Source organism: Protomyctophum parallelum (assembly GCF_964188405.1).
Source record: "Protomyctophum parallelum genome assembly, chromosome: 1".
NCBI lineage: Eukaryota > Metazoa > Chordata > Actinopteri > Myctophiformes > Myctophidae > Protomyctophum > Protomyctophum parallelum.
Genome location: NC_139697.1, coordinates 89942217 through 89966710, shown reverse-complemented (window position 1 = coordinate 89966710; position 24494 = coordinate 89942217). Strand labels below are relative to the sequence as shown.

The 24494-nt window shown below is 44.0% G+C and overlaps 1 protein-coding gene across 1 annotated transcript in view; it reads right to left on the bottom strand.

The window, feature by feature from the left end:
- Window positions 1–24494, bottom strand: part of mcama (melanoma cell adhesion molecule a) — a 78907-nt gene that overhangs the window by 32237 nt on the left and 22176 nt on the right. Inside the window, exons 2-6 of the mRNA XM_083762168.1 lie at window positions 7679–7809; window positions 6329–6551; window positions 3091–3161; window positions 1364–1451; window positions 112–291 (exon numbers count right to left, since the gene is read on the bottom strand). Coding sequence (XP_083618294.1) covers window positions 112–291; window positions 1364–1451; window positions 3091–3161; window positions 6329–6551; window positions 7679–7809 — 693 coding nt within the window. The remainder of the gene's footprint in view (window positions 1–111; window positions 292–1363; window positions 1452–3090; window positions 3162–6328; window positions 6552–7678; window positions 7810–24494) is intronic.

The window sequence follows — 24494 nt, the reverse complement described above, 5'->3', positions numbered from 1 at the left end:
CTACGGTGCGCCGCTGAGAAAATAACTTCATGTCAAACTCAACTGAAGTAAGCAAGAGTTGAGCTAAGCTAAACCAAAGTCAGGCAAGCTGAGTTGCAGGGTTTTTCTTACAGTGCACAGTGATGTTGATGCGCTCGGACTCGGCCGTGCGGACGGCACCGGGCACAAAGAAGCTGACTTCACAGGAGAAGTGGCTGTCCTTGTCCTCCTTGGCCACCTTGTACTGCAGCTCGCTCTGCACCGTGTAGAAGCCAGTGGGCTGCCGCGTCATCAGGGTGACCAGGTTGACACCTGCTGGGTTGACAGACAGAGAGAGGGACAGGCACGACTCAGTTGATGCAGGGTGACCTCCAGGGGATTACCACCGTTTTCACAATAAACGGTGTCTCTATGTTGGGCAAATACATTTTAAAAATCACTTTTTTTTAATCTCATTTAGATAAAAGTGATGTCTTTGTCAGCAGTGATAATGTATACAATGTGTATACGCACAGACATGTGCACGCGCGCGCGCACGCACGCACGCACGCACGCACGCACGCACGCACGCACGCACGCACGCACGCACACACACACACACACACACACACACACACACACACACACACACACACACACACACACACACACACACACACACACACACACACACACACACACACACAGTAAGAAATGTATATACAGTACAATATATTCCAATCCACTGCATGAGTGCATGTTAGCACCAACAAATACCAGCAGTATTTCTGTGCCTCCCCCCAAGAAGTAAAGGTCATATATGTATCCTATACTAACAGGTCATATATCACCATGCTCTATGACTTGACAACATAAATACAATTTTTCTTACTAAAAAGGTCACCACTGTGACTCAACGCAAAACCAACCAAGAACAATTCTCCACTGCTCAGATTATAAAGTGTGTGCAAACAAATTGAGGGACTTTTCAGCAGTGGTTCTCAAAGTGGGTCCGAAGTGGGGGAGGCAGTCTACGGAAAAATGAGTTAATGGCTATTAAAAAAAAACTGACCCCGTAAGGGTCCATTTGATTCCATTCGTAGTTACAGAGACCCATGAGAGTTTATTTGGTTCCATCCGTTCACACAGGCAGACGCAAAGACAAAAGACAAAATGTATATTTGGAGCATCATTTGGAGCAGCTAGATGCATCATTGCGTCTTTCCATCGTCATGTCGCTGGCTTCCATTGACAATGAATGGTAGATTGCGTCGTTGCGTCGTTGCGTCTGCCCGCGTGAACGCAACATCAGAGTTTACAGAGACCTGTAAATGGGTCCATTTGGACCGATGGTGGTCCCGACGTTGAGAACCAGTGGAATACATGATGTTGCGTGTGTACTCACGTTGATGAGCGGGCAGCAGGGGCATGTCGTCCTTGTACCAGGTGATGTTGGCTTTGGGGAAACCGTTACGGGCCTCACAGGTTGCTACCTGCAGGACACACACGTTCACATGGTCAAGCCTTTAATGATATACAGTAGATGTACTGTATACGTTCAAACTGAACTTTAATAATTGATCTAAATCAATTAGTCTGAATAATCAATTAAGCCCCGTTTCATACTCTCGTACAGCGGTGTAATGCAAAAATAGCAAACGTAGCTCATCTAAAAGCTCACAATAATATGTTGTGACGAGACGCTTGCAGCTTGTAGATGGTCTATAATGAAATGCTCTACAAGCGGAATAGAACGAGAGTCTATGGTGGTAGTAGCCGGGTCAGCCTGGCGGTCAATGAGTAAGGGGGAAAAAATAATAAGAAAAAAATAATCCAAATTTTATTAAAGCCTTTTATGTTCCATCGTTGAAATCGCCTAGTTCGATTAAGTGTACTGCAACACTTAATAGATACAGGACCAATTTCCCCACATAGGCACCATCAAACATCTAGACTCTGAATACACAAGTTTAATTTAGGTTTGTGCTGACTTAACATAATTTCCAGACAGCTCGAGAAAGACAAATTAAGAGGTAAGCCCCCATCCTGTGTAATCTAGCCAGACACTCATCCCAGTATTTCCACACTATGGTTTTACACACACCCTGTGGTCGAGAAAGGGTAGCAAACAGAAGAGACAAAACGCAGACAGATCATCACAAAGTATTTGTTCAGTAACAGGAGCCTTATATTTTCCTGTCAGGAGAGAGAATCCAACACAGACATGAGCTTCAATTTTATAAGTGTTCCACTTCAAAATGTATCTGCTCATTTCTTTGTTACATAATTTCCAATTTCACTTTCCAGTGTTTATACAATATCCTGTATGCGTTCTCTCTTGTGATTGGAGAAAATTTGTATCCTGCTAAACATCCTGGCTGTATAAACGTTTTGTGACGTCAAGTGGGTCAATACATCATCATCATATTTTACTTACCAAGCTGATCGATGGAAAATAAAACCACAAATAAATCCCATAATTCCACCTGTATTTGCCCTACTGTATAAATCATTCACCCTAAACATAAACTGTTTAGGGGCTCTGTGATGTCATGTGGGTCAATACATCCTCATACATCATCATCATCATCATCATCATCATCATACTGTACATCATACAAGACTCAAAGCTTGAAATTGTCGGTGCAACCACACTTGCAATTTCCCAGAATTGCGCCTTTCTAGTTAGATATGCTTTTGTTGTTTGTTAAAGTTGTTGTTGATGATGATGATGATGATGATGATGATGATGATGATGACATCATAGACAGTGATATGGTGCGTTCACACGGGCAGATGCAAAGATTCAGTCTACCATTTATTGTCAATGGAATGTCAGCGACGGGAAGCTACGAATCCGACGTTTGTAGCTGCTGCAAAAGATACAAAGCTACACATTGAAGCTGAGCTAGGTTCAACTTCCAGATGCAAAGCTACAAAGCTACAACTGTAACTGCAATGCAATCTCCCCTGCCGGCCGCCGACACATGTCACTACGGACGCAAGCTTGATGACATCAAGGACCGCGTGAGCAACAGATATACAAAGCGACAAAGTGACAAATATGCCTGTGATCTTTGCATAATATGCCTCGTGTGAACGCAACAATAGGCTGGGCTGGGGAGGACCTACCTTTGTCGGCAGCTCATTGGTCACAGAGATTCCAGTGAGGACACCCTCTATTAGCGGAGCCTCTGGCGGAGCTGGAGGGAAAAGGAGACGTTAAGCAGATGAATTCTATGACAATGAGCGTGTCATTAACCATGAAAGCTCACTAATAACCCTAACACATCTGCATTATGTCACATGAAAGAAAGATGAATGGATGGGCGACTCCTCTTTTGTGTTACTGCAGAGCAGTGTTTTCACTCCAATTGACTTGGACATATAGGTCAAATGCTGCCATTTAACACAGAATTTAAAATATTTTCCATATTTTCTCGACTGACTCACTGTTGGTTTGAAAATAAAGTTGTATAGATAAATAGAGTTGTTTATATAACTTTTTTCAAAATGTGAACATAGATCAACTCAGAAATCGCCGCTCTTCAGAGTGCATGTCTCTGCCAAACCGGGTTGCCAAGCCAAGGGTGTGCAAGTCGTTGTTCTCAGCGGTCAGAAGAAACCATGGAAGCTGTGGGGCTAAATAGTGTTTCTATGACTATGATGCAACCTTTCACATTTGTGGGCAGAAGTGAAAGTGTTTTTGGAAGAACGCTATAGAGGCACCTTAATATGCATTTCCATTTTGGGGTTGATTGATGTTGCATTCCAATATGTGATTACATTACTACTAACTTTGGAAGCCAATTACAGGCAAACAGTATGGAATATCAAAGACCAGTTTGACACACTGTTACAAGATTCCCCAAATAATTTGTAATTGTAAGTGTAAAAATCATGTTTCTGCAACAAATAGTGGTAGTTGCAGCATTTGTGGTGGCCCCTATTGGTCTAAGTGAAATCACTTTTGGATTCTGTTGTTTAGATATCCCTCAATCTGTGATTAAAATGTTCACTCAATCAGACAATGCATATTTGCAATTAAATACACACATACAGCAATCACTGTGATTGGGCTACAGGTATTTTAGTAATTGGCTGCCATACAGTACATGCACTATGCAGGCCTCAATGACGTCATTGTAGTGATTGTACATGATATAAATAGATGTGTTCTACATCTCAGTATAATTTCTCACTAGTAATAAGCATATCTAGGATTAATATAGTGTGTTCTAATTACCCAAAGTTGCTTTACATAAACTAGTAATAGTAATAGTAACTAGATATCTCAAGAAGCTTGAAAATGAGTAGTAGCGGAAACGACAGTAAAGGTCCTGGACAAGGAGGAGCTAAGCGTCACCGTAAGGTGCTTCGTGATAACGTCCAGGGAATCACTAAGCCTGCTATCCGCCGTCTGGCTCGCCGTGGTGGTGTGAAACGTATCTCTGGTCCGATCTATGAGGAGACCCGCTCTGTTCTCAAGAATTTCCTGGAGAACGTGATCCGTGATGCCGTGACCTACACTGAGCATGGCAAGAGAAAGACTGTGACCACAATGGATGTGGTTGATGCTCTGAAGAGACAGGGACGCACTCTGTATGGCTATGGAGGTTAGAATGTAAACAAATCACCCAAAGGCTCTTTTAAGTGCAACACACTCACAGGAGAGTTTGAAAACCATTGACGCGATTGTGCCCAAGGAAACAAACCACCACAGAGATGATCATGGACTAAAGCATGATGGGCAGAGAGCAAACCCCTTCTACACCAATAGCACTGCATTGGAGAAGGTCAGTGACTTCAAATTCTTTGGCGTCCACATCACTGAGAAACTCAGCCGGGACGTACACACTGAATGAGTTGGTGAAGAAGGCAGAACAATGCCTCTACTTTCTCCAGAAGTATGGCATGGGACCCAACCCAAGGTCCTTAGTAGTGATAGGAGTTCAGTTCAAATCACTTCGTTCAATTCTCTAAAAAGATTATTTCAACTTAAAATGATCACCGTGCATCCAAAGTAGTTCGAAATGTGTTCTCCAGAGTCGCCAACTTACGGCAAGTTGACCAAAGCCATTGGAAATGCTCCAGCACATCAACTGTCAATCCGTCGCAGGAAGAGCCCTCTTCGCGTGGTTTACTCCAATAAGGAAACAGGAATGTCTTCAGCCAAGTGTTGCATTTTGCACTGGACAACTAACTGAACACTAACTTTTGAGGAAGTGAGCTAGTGCATTTCGTTGACCAAAAAGAACCCTCAAACGTGTCATTCACGACCGACACAACACTAGTCCTCAAGGACTACAGATGTACCACTGACTATAGTATGGGAAATGTACCTCAACCTCAATGCAATGCAGAGGGTTGTGTGGACAGCCGAGCGCATCAGCTGATGTCTTCCCTCCATCCAGGACATACTGTATATATATTGGGGAATGTTGTGTCAGCAAAGCTTGCAGGCCCATTCAAAGATTCAATAACTATTTCATGTTAAACTGACATAGAACTGACCAGAATAACTGTGGTTCTGTTCATTGATGGGTAATTTTTTTGTGCCCTCTATTGGTCGAAACTAAATCACTTTAAGGTCTACGTTGTTCAGAGTCAGGGCCCAGGGTTCCCAAACTTTTTAGTTTGAGATCCAAAAGAGAAATCCAATGTCTACATGGGACCCAAACTTACTAAAATACAGTAGAATTTCAGTACAGTAGTTTTTGTTAGTACAGTAGTATTTTAGTATAGTGAAAATAGAAAATATACAAGCTCTAGCTTGTAGATCTGCTATTTTCACTTTCTTGAGGTTCTTTTTTTTATATTGTGTATTTGATAATTATATTTTTTTTAATGTCAAAATGGGTACACAGACCCATTGTTTGGGAAACCAAAAATAATCTCCCAGCCTTGCGGAGATAATTAATACGGAAATCACTGAAATATGCATGAATGTTGCTGACAAACTTCAAACTTCAAAGTTATTTGTTCTGCATTAATTAAAAGTTTACAAAAGCCTGTACTTTTTTGCTTTGGTTTTTTTTTTTTGTGCCAAAAATCTATTTTTGACATAAACCCTCACAAATCCAATTGATCATTGTTCGTTGTATAACTCAATGGTTGGATGTCCCACTTCTGGGCGGGAACCCCTTTTGGTGTTTTAAGCGTTACGTTAAACTTTAGCTGTTGAAAAACAGCAGATCTACAAGCTCATAGCGCACCACCGAGTGGCGCGCTATGAACTTGTAGGTCTGCCATTTTTGAAAAATCTTTTTTTCGACGTCAGGCCTGAATGGGTTATACGGCCATTTTTGGTACATACAAGAGAGGGACACATTGTTTGCAATGGAAGAGCGTCGTTGTGTGCTGTGCTCACCAAACACCCTGAGGTGTGTCTTGCCCTCGGCGTTGCCCGCGGCCAGTCCGTTGACCTGGCAGAAGAACTCTCTCTCGTCGGACAGCTTCACATTCTGTATGGTGAGCTGCGCGTCCTGCTGCTCCGAGACGGCGATGCGATCGCTGTACTCGGTGTTCTCGTCCACCTTCTGATTTGCGTCGTCACCGTAATAGATCCGCACGCGTGTGCCACTGGCGGACCTCTGAGGGGGACGACACACACACACACACACACACACACAGGCATTCACGTAAGAGACCAAATGCAGAATTGAACCCACTGTTTAACCCATTTTGGGGCGGGATCCCCTTTTGGTGTTAGCATTATGCTATGCTTTAGCTATTTAAAAATAGCAGATCTACAAGCTCATAGCGCACCACTCGGTGGCGCGCTATGAGCTTGTAGATCTGCTATTTTTGAAAAATCGAAGAACGACTGACATAGAAACATAGCTTTTTCAGAAAACTGTCAGGATATAGAAGACATTTTAGAATCTGATCTCAGGTCAAAATGGGTTAAACACAAGACCCGAGACCAGACTCTACAAATGTCTTCCAAATCCTGATTGTTTTCTGAAAACCTTTGTTTCTATGTTGGTGATGCTCAAACTTTTTCATGTCAAGGACCTCCGGAATTGTAATCGAAATGTATTCGGCCGCCGACCCCCATCTGATAATATTTTGTTCCAGGGACCCCCCAGGAGCAAAGATTTGAGTTAAAAACGTTCGCTGTGAAAGAATATATATTCAAAGATGTGCTCCACATTTTCACGATTTTATAGCAGATCTGCTATTTTTCAACAGCTAAAGTTTAAAATAATGGTTAAAGTGGTTAAAAGCTAAGGTTCCAGGTCTTAATAAGTTAACCACTTAAACCCTATATACATTTGCGGTGTGACACGCCGTAAGTTGTAGATCTGCTATTTTCGTTGATGTTTGCCCCCAGAATAGGCATGTGGTTAATTCAGGCTTGTCCCTAATTCATATTTTATTTTACACAGACAAAAACAGATTCAAGCTTTGCTTGCAGGACTGTTCTTGCCCAATGTTGCCCAACATAGTTAGCTCAAAGTTAGTACGCTAAAACACATTTATACTGACAACTGGCCACACTGCACATACAGTATGGAACAATAGGACAGGAGCATTTCATTATGGGTATTGGGTGATATTTGGGTTTGATGATTGTGAACTTATTTTTGTGCACTGTAGTGAACTTGACCTGCATGACACTTTCTGGGGAGAAAAAACAAACAGCATCCGGTCTCCATGGGGGTTCCCAGAGGGTAATCCAGCCAGAGAGAGTGTGTGTGTGTGTGTTCTTACTCACCACAAACCACTGGATCATGACGAGGCTGGGTGTGTTGTCGTCTGTGAAGTTGTACTGGCAGGGGATCTGTGCAGAGTCATCCAAGTACACCTCAATACTCTCCTCCATGGTCAGCTCCACTTTGGCCCACACTGGAGAGAGAGACACACACACACACACACACACACACACACACACACACGCACACACACACACACACACCACACACACACACCACACACGCACACACACGCACATTAGTTAAGCTGTTTCAGAAGGTAACCTAGGTGTAATAGTAATACTTTGTGGCACTACTGTGTCATGTCATGTACAGATGTTCAACCGAAAACAGAAAACGTTTTTCAGTTGAAAATCAGTTATTTTCTATGAAACTGCAAACCTGTCAAATACAGGTTTTTTACTATTCAGCTATGATGGCATGGCCAAAATAGCGACAGCGAGTTGAAAGTGGTTAGTAAATAAACCGCCATCTTCGCAGGCATGACACCCTTGAAGAGAAATGTGTGAGGCATATTTTTGGCAGGACTGTTTTCATAGACAGTGCAAATGCCCAGCTATATCCAGTGTTCTCCACTCTACGGTCAGTGAAGTGACAAGCCTGGCTGAGGACTTAACAGTATGTGTGGAATGTCTTCCCAGGCCGTCCCTGACCCAGTGTCCGGCAGTCTGGAGGGACAGATGAGCACGGTCGCCGACGCTGCCAGCTCCCATGGCACAGTTACCCTGGTTTCTCTCTCTCTCCAACCCACAATGCTTAGCCCTGGCCAAAATAATCAGTTACCCAGCATTGTCGTGGGAACAGAGACATGCGACGGCGAGCCAGTGTGACACTGAGCTGCTGATGCAGCGCGCCAAGAAGTGCTTTTTCATTTGGCTCCTCGACACCGGCCAAGTCACACACAATGACGGAAGAACCCCAGATATTTTTTATACAAGTCTTTCTTAACACAGAGATGCCTGAGTGAAAAGAATCGACAGACCACTGCCCTTTTCATGCATTTAGGGCATTGTTTGGCTTCGTAAGACGCCTTTTTGAACTTTGGAAGCACTGTGGCGGTCTGACGTGGTGGCCAAGAATCACTTCAACAAAATATTCTCTTGTGTTATTTGTCTACATAATGAAGAGCCCGGATCAAGTGGACACTTGACATAGAGGTATGTGAATGTTGTGTGGGGCTTGGTATTCCTGGCTGTTAGCAACACATCAGGGCATAGCAGAGACAGGTGTTCCACTGAGGGGGTAAGTGGGGGTTCAAGTGGCTGGTAATCCGAATCCGGCTGGTGTTCTGCGGTCACTGACCCCACACATCACTGCGTGCCAAACACTCCCCACGGACTAGTGTCTCCAGCGTTGTTGGTGTTTATCACTATGCGCTGTGAGCTCTGTCACATGTAGTGCAGACAAGCACTGTCTGAGACTTGCGAAATGAGGACGTCAAATGCATCGTTTCATGGCACACCATCAAGCATAGGGAATACAGTGTATGTCCAAGGACGTGTATAGGCGATGACATTTCGTGTAGAAACACACAGAAGACATACTGTACTTGGACGAAGACGGCATATACATAACTAAGCCAAGTTGCCATTTCATTATTTGACCTTTTTGAGCGGTGCTAACCACTCCAACGTGTGGCTTTGTGTGTAGGTCCCCCCCGGCGATAGCCCCTCCTATGTCCAGCTTTTAGTGTATGTAACCAATGTTTTGTTCCAACACGAACATTAAATGCCTTTAACAATGTGAGTGTTTGTGTAAACACAAACATTGCACAACACAAACATTGATGCCGAAGGTGGGGGGATGTTAATTGTGATTGGCCGGAATGAGATGATGTATGATAATGTACGATGATAAGAGCGCCCCTCACTTCAGAGATGGGTGTGATTTTTGTATGTATTAATGTATATTGTATGTATGTATGTATGTATGTATGTATATTTGTGTCCTTGACTCCTTTGTTTTGCAACATGTCTGAACTGAGCTGTCTGTGTTCGTGTTTGTTTTTGTCTTCGTCATAAAATTCGTCAATACAAATATTATTGGGAAAAGAAAGTACCATGATGAATCCTTGCATGAAAACAGTCATACTTCTGACGACGAGGATGGGATTCGAACACACGCGTGCAGAGCACAATGGATTAGCAGTCCATCGCCTTAACCACTCGGCCACCTCGTCATATTCTTTGAGCGATTACACTCAACGTGTGCTTTGCATATTGACCAATGTGTTATTTGGTCATTTGAATGAAATATGCATACTGTACATACACGTATGCACTGTTTCTGTATCTACCCTACACCCAGACCCGAGCAGCAATCTGCATAACAATCTGATCCCAGCTTTGACGAACATCAGCATTTGTGTCTTTGACAGGGCTGATCTGTAGTGTACAGACAGACAACACACACGCACAGACGAGAAGACCTATGGTTTTGTTTCTTTTTGGGGGTGCATGGCTGTCCGAAATTACGTCAAGGCCAGCCAAGTCTATGGACTTTTAATGTTTGTCGACAGCCTAATTATACATTTCCGATCCCTGCCAAAGTCTATGGACTAAAATGTTTGTTTAGGGTAAATTATGATGTAATTTGTGCCAGCCAAGTCTATGGACTTTCATGTTAGTTTAGGGTAAATGTCATCTTGCTGATATACATCTTGTAGGGGCGATATCCCCTCTTAAGTCCAGCTTTTGGTGTATGTGCACAAACTTTGTCCTAACACAAACATTAAATCCCATTGACAATGAATGGACCATTTTGAGTGTTTTTTGACACAAACATTGAAGACGGAGGTGAGGACGCAAATTCTGATTGGCCGGAATGAGATGATGTATGATCACTTCACACAGGTGTGATCTTTCATGGACTTCTGAACATCAACATGCCCCCAAAAACACGGGTGTGATTTTATTTGTAAGATGTGACAAGGTGTCTCAGGAGGAGGCGACGGATGAACTGCAAATTTAACTGACAAAAATAGCAATGCTAGGGTTCATGTTGTTAAAGGACAGACATTAAACCCCCTCAGTCTGGATGTGACCAATCAAACCTATGCCATGTCCTAATTTATATGTGATTTCACAAAAACTACACCATTATTTTTTTACTGAAAATATTATCATTGAATTAACTTTTTCCAGCTTAAAAAAAATATATATATATTTTAGGGTGACACCTATCAAAACTTCAAAAGCCTATAAGGGCTGTGCTGCGATGTGGTAAATTAGCAGTTAGCTGTTCCTTTCAAGTGGACCTCATCTTGCTAATGTTTTTCAGTTTAAACTGAATGGCTGAATTGGAAGCGAATGTGAATACTCATTATGCACGCACGCACACGCACACGCACACGCACACGCACACACACGCCCCTTCCCAACCTCCTTTGCACAGCACCAAGATGGGGCTTCGTTCTCTTCTTTATGCTCCCTCCCCAGTGTTGGAAAGTAACTTTTACTGTACTTCAGTACAGTTTGAGGTATTTGTACTTTACTTGAGTATTTCCAATATCCAACACTTTTACTTCTACTCCACTACATCTCAGATGATCCAAATATTGTACTTTTAGTCCACTTTACATTTATTTGACAGCTTTAGTTACTAGTTACTTTGTAGATTTGGATTATTATTACAAAACATAAATTACCATTTGAAAATGTCTTCTGCATAAAGAGTACTTTTAATTTACACCAATACTTATGCACTTTTACTCAAGTATTCTGGACTTTTACTTGTAACACAGTATTTCTACATTTCAGTATTGATACTTTTACTCAATGTGAGTACCTTTTCCACCACTGTCCCTCCCACCCTCGCCCTGTGCCTCGAGGCCCCCAGAACTATATGCTCAACCAGCCGTGGCGCTCAGGATGACGCTCAAGCTATTGTTTCCCCACCTGCAGCAAGACAAAACAAGAATCCCCTCTAAATCCCTCCTCTCTCCCTCCCCTGTCAAGCAAAATATGTTTCCCCAAAAAATATTTTTTTCCAAAAGGTTAAAGACTATTTATCGTCGATGTTTGTCTTTAAAGGAGACTAGGTGTGATGGTGGGTGGGAGATAGTGGGTGCGGTGTGGAGGTAAGAAGAGCTACACTGTCGCGGAACGTGAATGTACAAAAAGATCGTTTGCGTCTCTTTGGGGGTCCCGCAGCAGTGGTAACTTTTCATTTAATCTGAATAGCGCTGCGGACTCAGTGGGGATTTGACTTCCAAAGCCAACTTGGGGACAGCCTTATCTGGCCCTGTTTTGACTCTGCTGTGAGGACAAAGATACAAACAAGTACCGTACACAGACACGCAAGCACGCACACATGACCTTGTGACACAATCCAAACTCCTGTCTGTGTGTGTGTGTGTGTGTGTGTGTGTGTGTGTGTGTGTGTGAGCGTGGCGTGCATGCGTGCGTGCGTACGTGTGTGTGTGTGTCGACAAAACAGTAAATATTCCAAATGAATATTTGGACGTGTTGACAGGACCTGGCCAGTGACTCGACCATGAGACCCACAGTTATTGGCTTGTCATTGAACACAAGGAGAGAAAAAGAGTGGGGGGTTGAGTCAGCTACAACTTCCAGGTAGACAGACAGACAAACTGAGATTAAAATACGGCCTGGATTATTGCATTCTTTCATTCAAATGTAATATGTAATTATATTATTGTTGCCTAATCCCTGGGGCCACATTCCCCTGTACTATAGTTAGCGTGCATACCACATAGCCTCTGATGCAGCTACCTGAGTCCTGGGTTCCATTCCTGACCCATTTGCTGCGAGTCGCTCTCTGATTCTCCCTGTTGCCTGTATCTCTCCACTGACTATCAAAATAATAACATTTTCACATAAAACCTAAACATTTTGCCTCTTTATTGTTGTAACCAAATGCATCTATGACGGCTGTTGAAAATTGTCTCGTAGTATACAGATGAGCTCACTGCCAGGTGCAATCTGGAGATATTTTTGCTAACAGTCATATACTGTAGTGTACAGTATGAGCATTGGCAGGATCAGTCAGATGAATGGCTTTGTGCCCTGCATGTCAAGAGGAAGACTGGACGGTTTAACCACTTAAGCCCTATTTCATACTTCATCGCACAATGGTGTCATACAAGAATGGCAAAAAAATTGCCGACCTGCAAGCTACAAGCACATTTTATACTTTTGATTTTATTTCTTCACTTTTTTACAATTTTATCTATATAACATTACCACAATAAGATTTACGCCAGGTTTAAAGTGGTTCATGTTTAAATGCAAAACACATATAGAAATACAAATCTGACATAAATCCTTATGCGCTACATATGGTAAACAGAGAGAGGATACGTTTATGAAAATGGCCACACATTCATAAAAAGCGATTAGAGACAAACAGTTTTTGGCTCGCATAGCATGGATGAGTTGGCCCCGTTAGTGGCAGCGACACAGCGATTGTGGGTTTTTTTCCAAGAAAGACAATGAGAGCTGAGACAATCTCCACACTGTTGGGGGTCGCCCGCCTCCGTCCTGACCCAGCTCTGTGCGTACAGTAGCTCATTATGGAACTAATGCACACACAATAGCATCACACGCTAATCCCGGTCGTCACTACATTAGATGAAACCCATCAGCTTGGCTCCGTATCAGACGTCATGCTGCTCCTCATCTCCCTTATCTCCCTTATTCACCCCACCACAATGGTCCAGAATCACCTGTGACCGACCGGTCGGCCTCAATTGAATGGCTTAAGCCTTTGCACGCTTGGCCAGCCATGAAATAACGCCCCGTGCATGTGGCTGCTGATAAACTTTTGTCATCAACACTGATTTGAACGTGGTATTTTGTAGCGACAATGTGGAGGGGTGGGAGTGGGGGTAGTGGAATCAGGGAACATTACCAAATTATGCTGCCCCCAGCTTTTGGGGGAATGTGGATTGTGTCTGCTCTGCATATTTCTGTCTTATAGCTGCAGGCTAGCCCTGGGTAGTGCCCATAGACACACAGGGCTGTGGAATTCCCAAGCTCAGTTTAACCACATTAACCCTGGCATCAATATTGTAGGCACATTTAAAAAAAAAAGAATAATAATAAAAAAAACATTTTTCATCGTTTTTTTTAAGTGTGCTAAATATTAACAGAATATTCAGAAGATAAGATATTTCTTTCTGCCTTTATTGATAGGATGAAAGTAGTCTGACAGGAAATGGGCAGAGAGATGGGGGGCAAAGGCCGTTGGGACCGGGAGTCGAACACGCGACACGTCGTCTCAGCAGCCTAGGTGCCCAGACGGTTGAGCTAACCATCCGGCCCTAATGTTCAGAACAGCAACTTAGCAAGCTAGCATTCTGTTTAACATGATTACAGTAAGTAAATGCGGTCTCCACCACTGTGCACATTACGTATCGTGTGCAGGGTGACTGATGCACAGCTATGAACAATGGAATCTGGGGTATTTTAAGTTGTGAAAACCATCACCTAAGCCTGTGTTCTATATGTTTGCAGGGGGGCCGGTGAGGGGGTTAATGTTAATACACAACATTTGTGTGGGCTCAGACACCTGGCAAATACTACGCATGGCCTACAGTAGCTAACTTAGCAAACTTCAAAGTGCGCACGCACGCACGCACGCACGCACGCACGCACGCACACACACACGCACAGAGCTCTATCTATGGTGACGATGAGAGGCGCCTGTCCCTAGTTCTTTGTGAGGTAGCCTCTGGCACAAATCTTCCCAAAGGCCTGTTCTGTTCCCTGGGTGACACAGTCATTCACAGAAAAGGGTTCAGGCCCCCTTCTTTCACGTAGAGAGATAAGGAAGTTACTGCAAATCTCATCAAAGATAGCCTCTTCATGTGCAATAAATCCTAGCCTTGGTGCTTGCCATTAACACAGGTCTGGTCTGTACCACCCCCATCATTTGTCTTTCTCCCACCGACATGCATGAACGCATATGCAATCTCTTTGTGTATAGTGGTTAGGTATTCCTTCTTTGGAAATCAAACTTTTTCATTATTTCTTTGCTATTTAGGCTTATGTATTTTGTGTCTTTGTTCATTTGCACTATTATTCTACATTTTGTATGCATTTATGTTTCTTCTTTAAAGCACATTGAGGTCCCCGACTCCCCTGTGTACTATGACATATAATTAAGTAAAAGTTGACTTGACTTGGCTTTCTACATCAGTAGAGCAACCCTCCCCCTTTACTACCCTCAACTACCAGGCCATGATGACCCAGCATTCTCAGCTCCCCTGAATGCACCACACACACTCTATCTTGTGTCTTGACAGAAAAACAACGGCCGGCGCTACGAGTAGTGCCTGCGCACCCCCGGCACATACCCAACTGCTGCCAGCAACAGCTCATCAGGCGGCGGAATACCAGAACACACAGAAAAGTGCGCGAGGGGGACGTTCCACCAACTTGTTACATGGGTTTCAGCGCGTCTCCAAGGCACCGGCAAACAGTCCCGTGGTCTTTAAAGAACGTGTTAATTATTCCCGCTGGGCTGGCAACTTCTTAAGCCGGCACATTAATTTTTAAGCAGCTCACCCTGTGGCGGAGACTTCATTAAAAGAGAAAAGGGAATGTTTTATTTATTTTCGTGTCTGATGCTCGGCAGCGAATGGCAGTTGCTCCCCGGCACACAGCGGCAGCACGCATCAATACAGCCCCCACCGGCACTGCTCCACAACCACAGGACAGCTAATTAAAGGTCAACAGGCTAAACATTGTGTCTACATCAGGTGGGAGGGGGTTTCGCTATGAACAAAACTCTGTCAGCCTTTGCAAAGTATGACTATTGGATGGACAATCGCCTAACTCTGCTGAGTAAATAAGGAAAGTTGTTAGCCACTATTAGCCAACATATATTGTTTATAACTACATCATTGTTTGGTGTATAGACACAGCAGAAGCTCTGGAGGCAGTTATACTATTTGCTCGATACTGTGTAGTTCTAACCCACTGCAAAAACAGACAGTGATAGTTAAGACACTGGCCTTGTTTTCTAGGCCTTAGGACATACCCTAGCCTAGGACCTATGGTTAATACGGAGAGTTTGGCCAGGAACTTTGCACAGTGATAGAAGAACTAGAGGAAGGGTGGGTTAAAGTGTCTTTTTTGCCCTGCTGGATTGTCACACACTGTGGTGAGACACCCACATGGATGGTGGCTAGTAGTGACTGTAGTACTGTACAGGAGACAGTAGCTGATTTATATGTACATCACATACACAATAATATAATATCCAACCTCCAACCTCAACCTAAACCCAGGTCTCCTGCATAGGAAACTAAACAGACACTGATTTCTTGGCCAAGGGATATATTAGGCTTCTGGCAGAAAATTGCAACAGGCACTGAAAATAATACAGACAAAAGTATTCAGGAAACTACAGCCAAAATCTGTTCCAAAACCTGCCATTACTCCAGAGAAGGGGTGCTGAGGAAACCATGCTTTTGTTGGGAGCATCATATGAATCAATTTTCTTTCTTTATTTTACACACATAAATCATTATGCTGCTTCCCAAGTTCCCATAATCACATTTCCTCCAAATAGATTTGACCAACCTACGATGAAGTAATGTTACTTAAGCAGGGGTCTATACTTGGTCCCCTCCTTTCTTCCTTTTACACCAAATCAAAGAAATAGCCAATGTACCAACTCAAAATACATTGTGTTGAGTTTGTAGGTTATGTATTTTTGCCGGATGTTCACCTAGTAGTATGACATGCCCATTGCCCAGAACAGGGACACATGTGGTTAACCACAGACATGGATTATACTGCCAAGATACACGTTTAAAAATAATAATAATAATAATGAAAACCTTTCCTAAAAATCATCCAAATGTTCATGAAGTTCTGGAGCACTCTGAAGGTACTGTAGACGAAAATGGCATCCACACGTTTCAATGTTGGAGACAATAGAAGGTTGTGATTCCTCCACAATCTCAAATTAAAACGGGTGAAAGATGAGACATTAAGGTGGCAGGGCCAGGTGGGAGGCCTATTCCAACCATTATAAATGGAAGAGCTTGTTTCCCCATCATGTCTGTGACGACAGCACATTGACTCACGGGCACATTCTGACAAAGGCCCTCCTCATACCAGATCCTGTAGTCGACGTAGTAATGGGACAACTTGCTGGAGCTAGGGGCCAAATTCACAAGGTTTTGGTCAACAAACCAGCGGCGCAGTTGAGCTGCTCAGTTGACGGGGTATTCACGTCAGTGTGGTTGCTGAAACGTATGCACACAGACAGACCTACGCACGCACGCATCCTCAAACTGAGGGCACTATACAATGTGTACTAATCATCAATAATCTGTCTGGCTTCTCTTTTCAATATTCCAGTGCCCTAGCTGAACGTTGCGTGTCAATCTGCCCATGCATGTTTGAGGTTGAGTGTGTGTGTGTGTGTGTGTGTGTGTGTGTGTGTGTGTGTGTGTGTGTGTGTGTGTGTGTGTGTGTGTGTGTGTGTGTGTGTGTGTGTGTGTGTGTGTGTGTGTGTGTGTGTGTGTGTGTGTGTGTGTCTGTCTGTGTTGGTGTTTGCTGTTGAACCAGCCCCTGTCTCCACAACAAAGGCCTATCTGTGTACACCCTGTCCTTTCATCCTGTCCGTCAGACGTTAGAGGGGGAGTCGTCAGCCGCCCTAGCGTGCCACGCCCAAAGACGCGCCATCAAACTGGCAGCGTTGCTCTGGTCTCTGAAACCCCTCCACCCCCCCCCCCCCTCCTACGTACCCTGCTGAGCGGGCTTAAAGAGCTCAAAGAGAATAGTAGAGTGATCACAGGTGCCTCTGTGGCGGTAATGAGTGGGAGAGTCTACCCCCTGATCCCAGGCCAGTCCTAATACTCAAGACCCTCCCAACCCCCTGCTACCCCAATCTCCCACCGCGGACACTGATGTCAGGCTGAATCCTAATCTTTTATTGGGTCCAGAGGATTGTTCTAATAGAGTTTGGGATAAGCCGCGCGGGGCTGCTAGATTATGGGGTGTTTTTTTTTCATTTTCTTGAGATAAAAACATTACATTGTGCCATTGGAAATGAAAGATTGCCTTGATTGCGTCAAAATTACCTAACTGATGAAAGAGAGTGATGATGCAACACAGGGTGTAGGATTCAGACCCTTGGCAGTACATAGGTCTGTGTCAGCTAGCGGAGCCAGCTGGCACACACAGGTGCTAGTCACATGGCTCTCGGGGAAGCTGTTAGGGGTTAATTGTCTTGCTCGGGGACACTTTGACACATGACGAGCCATAAGGGTCGAACCAGCAACCCTCCAATACCCTTGCAGCCTCTCTACACAGCTGTACAGTATATGCATTGTGCAATACAGCTGAAATGTTGATTCTAAATTTGACATATTCCCCCAAATCTGAAAAAGTTGGCACATCTAAAATGTGGAGGTCAAAATATCACATTTCACATATTTATTTGGCTCACATCACAGAGCAATTGTAACAGGTGTGATGGTATAATGGTATCTATGTAATGCCAGGGGTCTGAATCCTACACCCTTGCATCATCACTCTCTTTCCATCAACCCTTCAACTCACTCACCTTGGCTGGTAATCCAGCATAACAGTGTGTTGCAGGTTCGAGTCCCGATCCCGACGAATTTTACTGCGTGTCTTACCCCCATCTCTCTCCCTGTTTCCTGTCTACCTAATATACATCTATCAATAAAGGCAAAAGATATCTTAAAAAAGAAAAACTCACGTTTTACATTTGGAGCATTTGTGTGCGAGCGCGTGCGTGCGTGTGTGTGTGTGTGTGTGTGCACACACACGTGATTGTGAGCATGTGAGTGTGTGCATGCATGTGAGTGAGTGAGGACATAGGGGTGTGTTTTCTTACTTTATATATCAATGAAATGTATAGCACATTTATTATGTAAACGTGTTTACATGCACAACATTTGGAGCATATGTGTGTGCGTGTGTGTGTGCGCGCGTGTGTGCGTGTATGTGCACGCATGTGAGTGAGGGCATAGGGGTGTGCTTTTTTTGCTAAACAAAGCCAAGAGAGAGAGAGGTGGTGAATTACATCAGTGGTCGTGAGCTGCATTTGAACCTTTGACACTGGTACCAGCTCCCTCCCTGTGATCTAATTGTTAGCTCTAATGCATGGCACTTTGATATAGGTGATCACTGATTTCTGCCTTGATGCAGCCTGAGATGTTTAGCCCCAAAGGCACAGTGGGAACTCAGACAGCTAACAGACACAACATGTGTCAGGCAATAATCAACACCGTGTCCTGAGGCACCATAAATAGGGCTCATGAGATGTGCTCTGCACCGTATTCCCTTGTCCTGTCCTACAGCATTATTATTGAAATACATGTTTTGTACAGGAAATGAAAATAGCTTTTTATAAGAGGAAGGAGAGGCCAGGCCTGCACGCACCCACCCTGCACCTATCTCTTATCTGAAATCTGAATTCTTATCAACTGTTCAGAGAATCCGAGTTCTGTTGTTTAGCCTTGTTTAAATACTGTAACTCAAGCACTATTCATCATATGATGAATAGTAAAAACAAAAATCTAGAGAATCCAATGAAAAAAAAAATGTAATGCCCAAAATAGGGATGCCAGTTTGAAACGAGATATTCTGTCTTCCCAGGCTCAACGAGTGCCAAATACGAGAAAGACGAGATTTTGTGTTTTCAGTGGTTTTACGCTAGATGGCGCTCTTCGCTAACCTATGAGTCACCGTTTAACCCTCAGCCAAATATGGAAACAGGAAATCACGTGATCGCTAAATATCGCCTGCCATACATTCCCATGTTTAAGCATTTTCTGGAACGCTCATCCTGGATCGTTCCACTACTACGACCACCATTACATTTGAATCAAATAATGATTTACTTGTGGCAGTCAAAGAGTTTGTTATAATGCTGGATAACTAGATGGATAAGGCAGCAGGATGTTCTTTGCTATGCAATAGGCCTACAAATACAACTAACCCACATCACTGTGGGATCTATGATGATTATTTTGTCTAGAAAATCACAAAATCATTGTTTGGCACGAGCATCTGCTGCGGGTTGGTGGAGGACAAGCACTCGCAGGAGTGTGGAGGAGAGGCAGCAGGTGTGTGTGTGTGGGGGGGGCACTATAGAGCAGTGGTTCCCAAACTGTTTAGCTCCAAAAGAGACTTTTTATGTCTCCCTGTGACCCAAACCAGTGAAAGTAGCCCATCTAAAAGTTTGTTTAGATTTCGATGTTCAAATTGAAAACATTGTAGGAATATTTACTGCGATGCAAAATGGCTCTCGACCCACTGTTTGCGAAACACTGCACTAGAGGTATATAGCAGTTTAAGAAGGAAGACTTTCACCTTCACTGCAGCCTCAGACATCCCCAGACTAGGGAATGTGCATCTGTTTTCACAACAAACTTACATATTTCACGTTGAAACACCCTTCTGGAGGTGAACAACCCCCCCCCCCAGCGGTAGCTAGCCAGGCAAAGTCAAGCACAATGACAGATGTGTTTTCTGAACACAGCGACCAGCTGCACAAGTTGTGACATAACAGCTCCCGAACCTTCCGTTTTATCTCAATCTCTAGACTGCGTGACTCCAGCTCCTCAGCATGCAATATCAACAGTTTACTTTATTGACTCTGCTGTGAGTGACGCGCCAAAGACCTTGAGGAGACGTTGTGGTCATGGCAGGCTGCCTGGTGGTTTGGGCGGTGCACCGTGTCCTCCTGCCGCCCTGCCAGTGGAGGAAGGGGGGGGGGGGGGGGGGGGGGCAGGTGAGGGGGAGCCCTGAGAAGTGTAAGTGATCCGGGGCTCACGGGGGGGCAAGAGGACGAAGAGGTGGGCTTCATGCTGACACAGCAGCTGTTAACGAGGGGGAACGTCAGTCCCTCATTCCCATGCTAAAGGAGGACAAGGCACAGCTGGGGGGGGCCAGGGGACCTCTTCCAGCTGCACCTGTGGCCTGAGACATTTGTCAAGTGATTTGTGGGAAGTGGTATACTACTACTGAAGTAGGAGGCAGGGGGAGGGGCAGGTACACATGACCACACATACAAGTATTGTACTGTTCAAACTTCAATCCTCTCCCTCAAGTCTGCCACACCTGTGTGGCCATGACGAATCCTACGCTTCCCCTATCGAAGCGATTTGAGAGTAGTACTACTTCCACCCTCCTTGTGTGTATTCATTGCTGGAGTCAGCGGTGAAGTTAAGTGTGACAGGTGGCATGACCTCTGGGTTACATCCCGGCTGGCTTGTCAACAGCCGGTGTTTAGCAGCATTCAGCTGGACAGGACTTCTTGGCAACTTCTTCGTTTTGGCCACTGAATTCATGGCCTCTATTCTGTTTAGATTCCACGATGCCGTTACGAACACGGTGAAGGTTTTGTGTTGTTGTCATCAACGCTCAGTCCCTTCCACATTGTAAGCAGACACACAATGCCTTGAACAACCCCTAAACTGATTAGATTGTTTGCGAGAGGAACTGACACTGGAGGTCTTCCTCTTAACACAATTCAGCATTATCTCCTCACTCACAAGCTGCCACACAACAAAGAGCCTTGTGCACCTGACACCGTACCGATTGCTGTGACAGTGGAGCGCTGTTAAAAGCACAGGTTTAAGCACCCAGAGCACTTAAAGACAGAGGTATTATTAGTATTATTAAACGAAAATTGTTAATACAACGTAACTAGCACAACTGTGGTGGTTTTCCTGCTCTTCTACTGAGACATTTAGATCTTGTGGTCAGGTAGGACCACTACTGGTTGACAAGAGGTATTGCCTTTCCTTACAGGCTCTCCGTTAGCTCAACAGTTAAAGGTTTGGCAATCACACGGTTCAAAATCTGATTAGAGCATCAAAGTTGTGCTTTGTGGCTATATCCATTATATGTCATTACAGACTAAAAAGTATAATTTTATTTTATAAAAATGCAGAAAATCTACAAACTTGTCCATCTGCTATTTTCGCCATGGGACGTCATCGTATAATGAAGTGTAAAATAGGGCTTTAGTGCTTAATGAAGCACACAGGCACTATGCACCAACAACAGATGCTGCATTCAAAGCAGAGATGCTCTGACCTGGATTTCTGGGCCTGATACTGAATGCTGATCTCATGTAATGTAAGCAGTATATGCAGATACCAACCCAGTCAGCATGGTAGATTCAATGAGCTTTGAAACATCCTGCAGCAATCACTCTAACATGGGACTACGTGTGAAGTGGAAACATGAACTACTTGTATAATTTTGGCCAATCTTACAGAATCACTAAATATTTGCGTATGGTCAGCAAGCAGTACCTGCCTACAATCATAATGTTTTCATTCTGAATTAGGGTCGGTGATCTTTTAACAGCTTCTAATATATAGGGAGGAGGTGGGGGATGTAAGGACCTGATATTTAAGCATCTATTTATCCCCCTCCCTTTGAAGCATCAAGTTCAAAGATCTGAGCCAATCTTGCCTTGATCTGTGAGCTGAGACGACCCAAAGCATTACCAAAGCAAACCTCAACACACAGCAGAGGCCACAGCTTTGTTGGTGGTTTTGCAAGAAAGCACTCAAGTATTATTAACCACTTAAAACCCAGTATACTTCAGTTGACCAGGGTCCCCCAGGGGGAACTATACTTAATCCTTCCTTTTCTCCCCACCAAATATCCGATCTGCAAGCTCATACAACACAAGTTTGTAGATCTGCTATTTGTGCATAATGTTTACCTATGACGCTAAGGTTCATGTGGTTAACAGGAATCATATAGAGGTAGGCCGACAGCATGTACACATTCTTTTGATCCCCCTCACCCCCCCTAATGCCCCTGTCTGACTTTCCTAATCAAGTCAAAGCCTTGTTTCCAGTGTGATGAAACGCTCATTGCATGTCTGGGGCCTTTTTCTAATCAAATTCAAGTTATTCAATTAGGATTCCTTCCAAAGCAGTCTCTCTGATGTGCAAAACACACACTTCTCCCAGAGGCTGCGGACGGAGCGCATAATCCCCCTTCGATCCGTGTGGTTTTTGAAAATGTGCACACTTATACAATAATCAAAAGTTTTGGGCTACATTACAGCGGAGCAACATGCAGCGCTGGCTTATCCAAACTAACACCATGGTTAGGACGGGAAAAAAGGATTGCTAAGTGTGGGTCCAGAAATGTGGGCAGAGTGTCAGATGCATGTGTGAAGCCCTGCCAGTTAATACGTCCAGGCTCTTTGGTAGCACCAGATGATGTCCCGCTGCACTGTGACTGAAACCCGGCCAGACAGCAAGCTGAAAAACCATTGATATGTCATGGCCAAAACAATGGCAACATTATACCACAATAGCACGCCGTTTTTGTACTGTCTGTGTAAATCAAGTATTTTAGTGTGTGGTCCAGTCAGTCTATTGTGCACAATGGAAATGAGGGGGAGGGGCTGATTGCTTTTCTATTACTACAGTACAAATGGACATTTTGGAGTTCCATGGTTAACCCATTTTTGACCTGAGATCAGATTCTAAAAATGGGTTAACTGTAGCGTGACATCGTATTTATACCGATTAACATTGCAGAGCACATCATGAGCCTTGAACACAGTAACTACAGACGCCAGTACTTGAAACGCAGTAAACGAAGCCAACCGTCTCATTGCAGACAGACCCTACAAGGTGAACAGCGTCGAAATAAAGTTAAACAGTCATCTGTCTTCCCTTTTCCTGCAATTGGGTGTGATTATACTTCCAAGACTTGGTGATTGCTTTGCTACTCAACAAAACAACGCAATTGCTATGTACTCTGAATAGATAGCCGTGAGAGAATAGATCCACTGCAAACAGTGATACACAAGGTTCAGTACGATAAGTCACCAGTGTATTCACACTGGAGATTTTTCAGTGTAACCAGAAAATCCCGACCACTGCTATGCCTTATATGGAAACATACAATTTGCAAGCCAAAAAACAAATGTGCCAAAAAAAATAGCAAGAACTAACTACCGGTAATGTCTGCTTGCATTATAAGTAAGACATTAACCTGTGTGTGCCATCACCATGTGTGTGTGTGTGTGCTCCCTATGAGGAGCACCGACATGCTTACTGTGGCTTGTGGATATGAGCGTTCCTGCTTTCCGCTGGGTGGCAGATGCCCACGCGGCTGGGGGTGGAGGTTACCCCACTGTGCTGTGACTCCTCCAGCCCTGCAGGAGGCCCTGCAGGCTCAGGGCCTACTGAACACACACGTCTGCTGGCGCAACAACCAGGTTCATGGATATTTTAGGGACCTGGCTTCCATGATGAACCCGTTGCACTCCTGCTTTGCAAGTAAACCACTTAGTTGACCATCTTGTTTCACTGTGTCATCAGTCTCTCTCAAGGCAGATACCTATTACCCAATATTTGAATGGTATAGTCTGCAACTCGACGATCTGCCTTGTAAGTTATGACAATAAGCTCTCATCTTGTCAATTCTGTTCGAATAAATATAGAATTTTCTGCTTTCTTGAACTCTCTGCTCAGCAACAAGCTTTGGTTTTCCAGTAAGACTATTTTTATTATTCAACTGCAAAACTTTTTCCAGCATTTCGGATGTACATATTATTTGGCGGGAGCATTTGAAAATTGTGTGAGCCAACAGGTCCGTCTTGAGAGACTACTTCGTCGCTTGCCGTCATACACGGCTTATGGAGAAAGAGAAGCAAGCAGCTGGTGATGGAGTAGCACTACAGGAGGCATCAATTATTCAGAGGGACTTGGGATGGGGTCTGTTCTTGCACAAACACTAGGTTCATATTTACTGTACATACTGTAAGTACAAGGCAGATTATAAGTAACCATATGGGACTAATCCCCCGTCCACATTGTTCTTA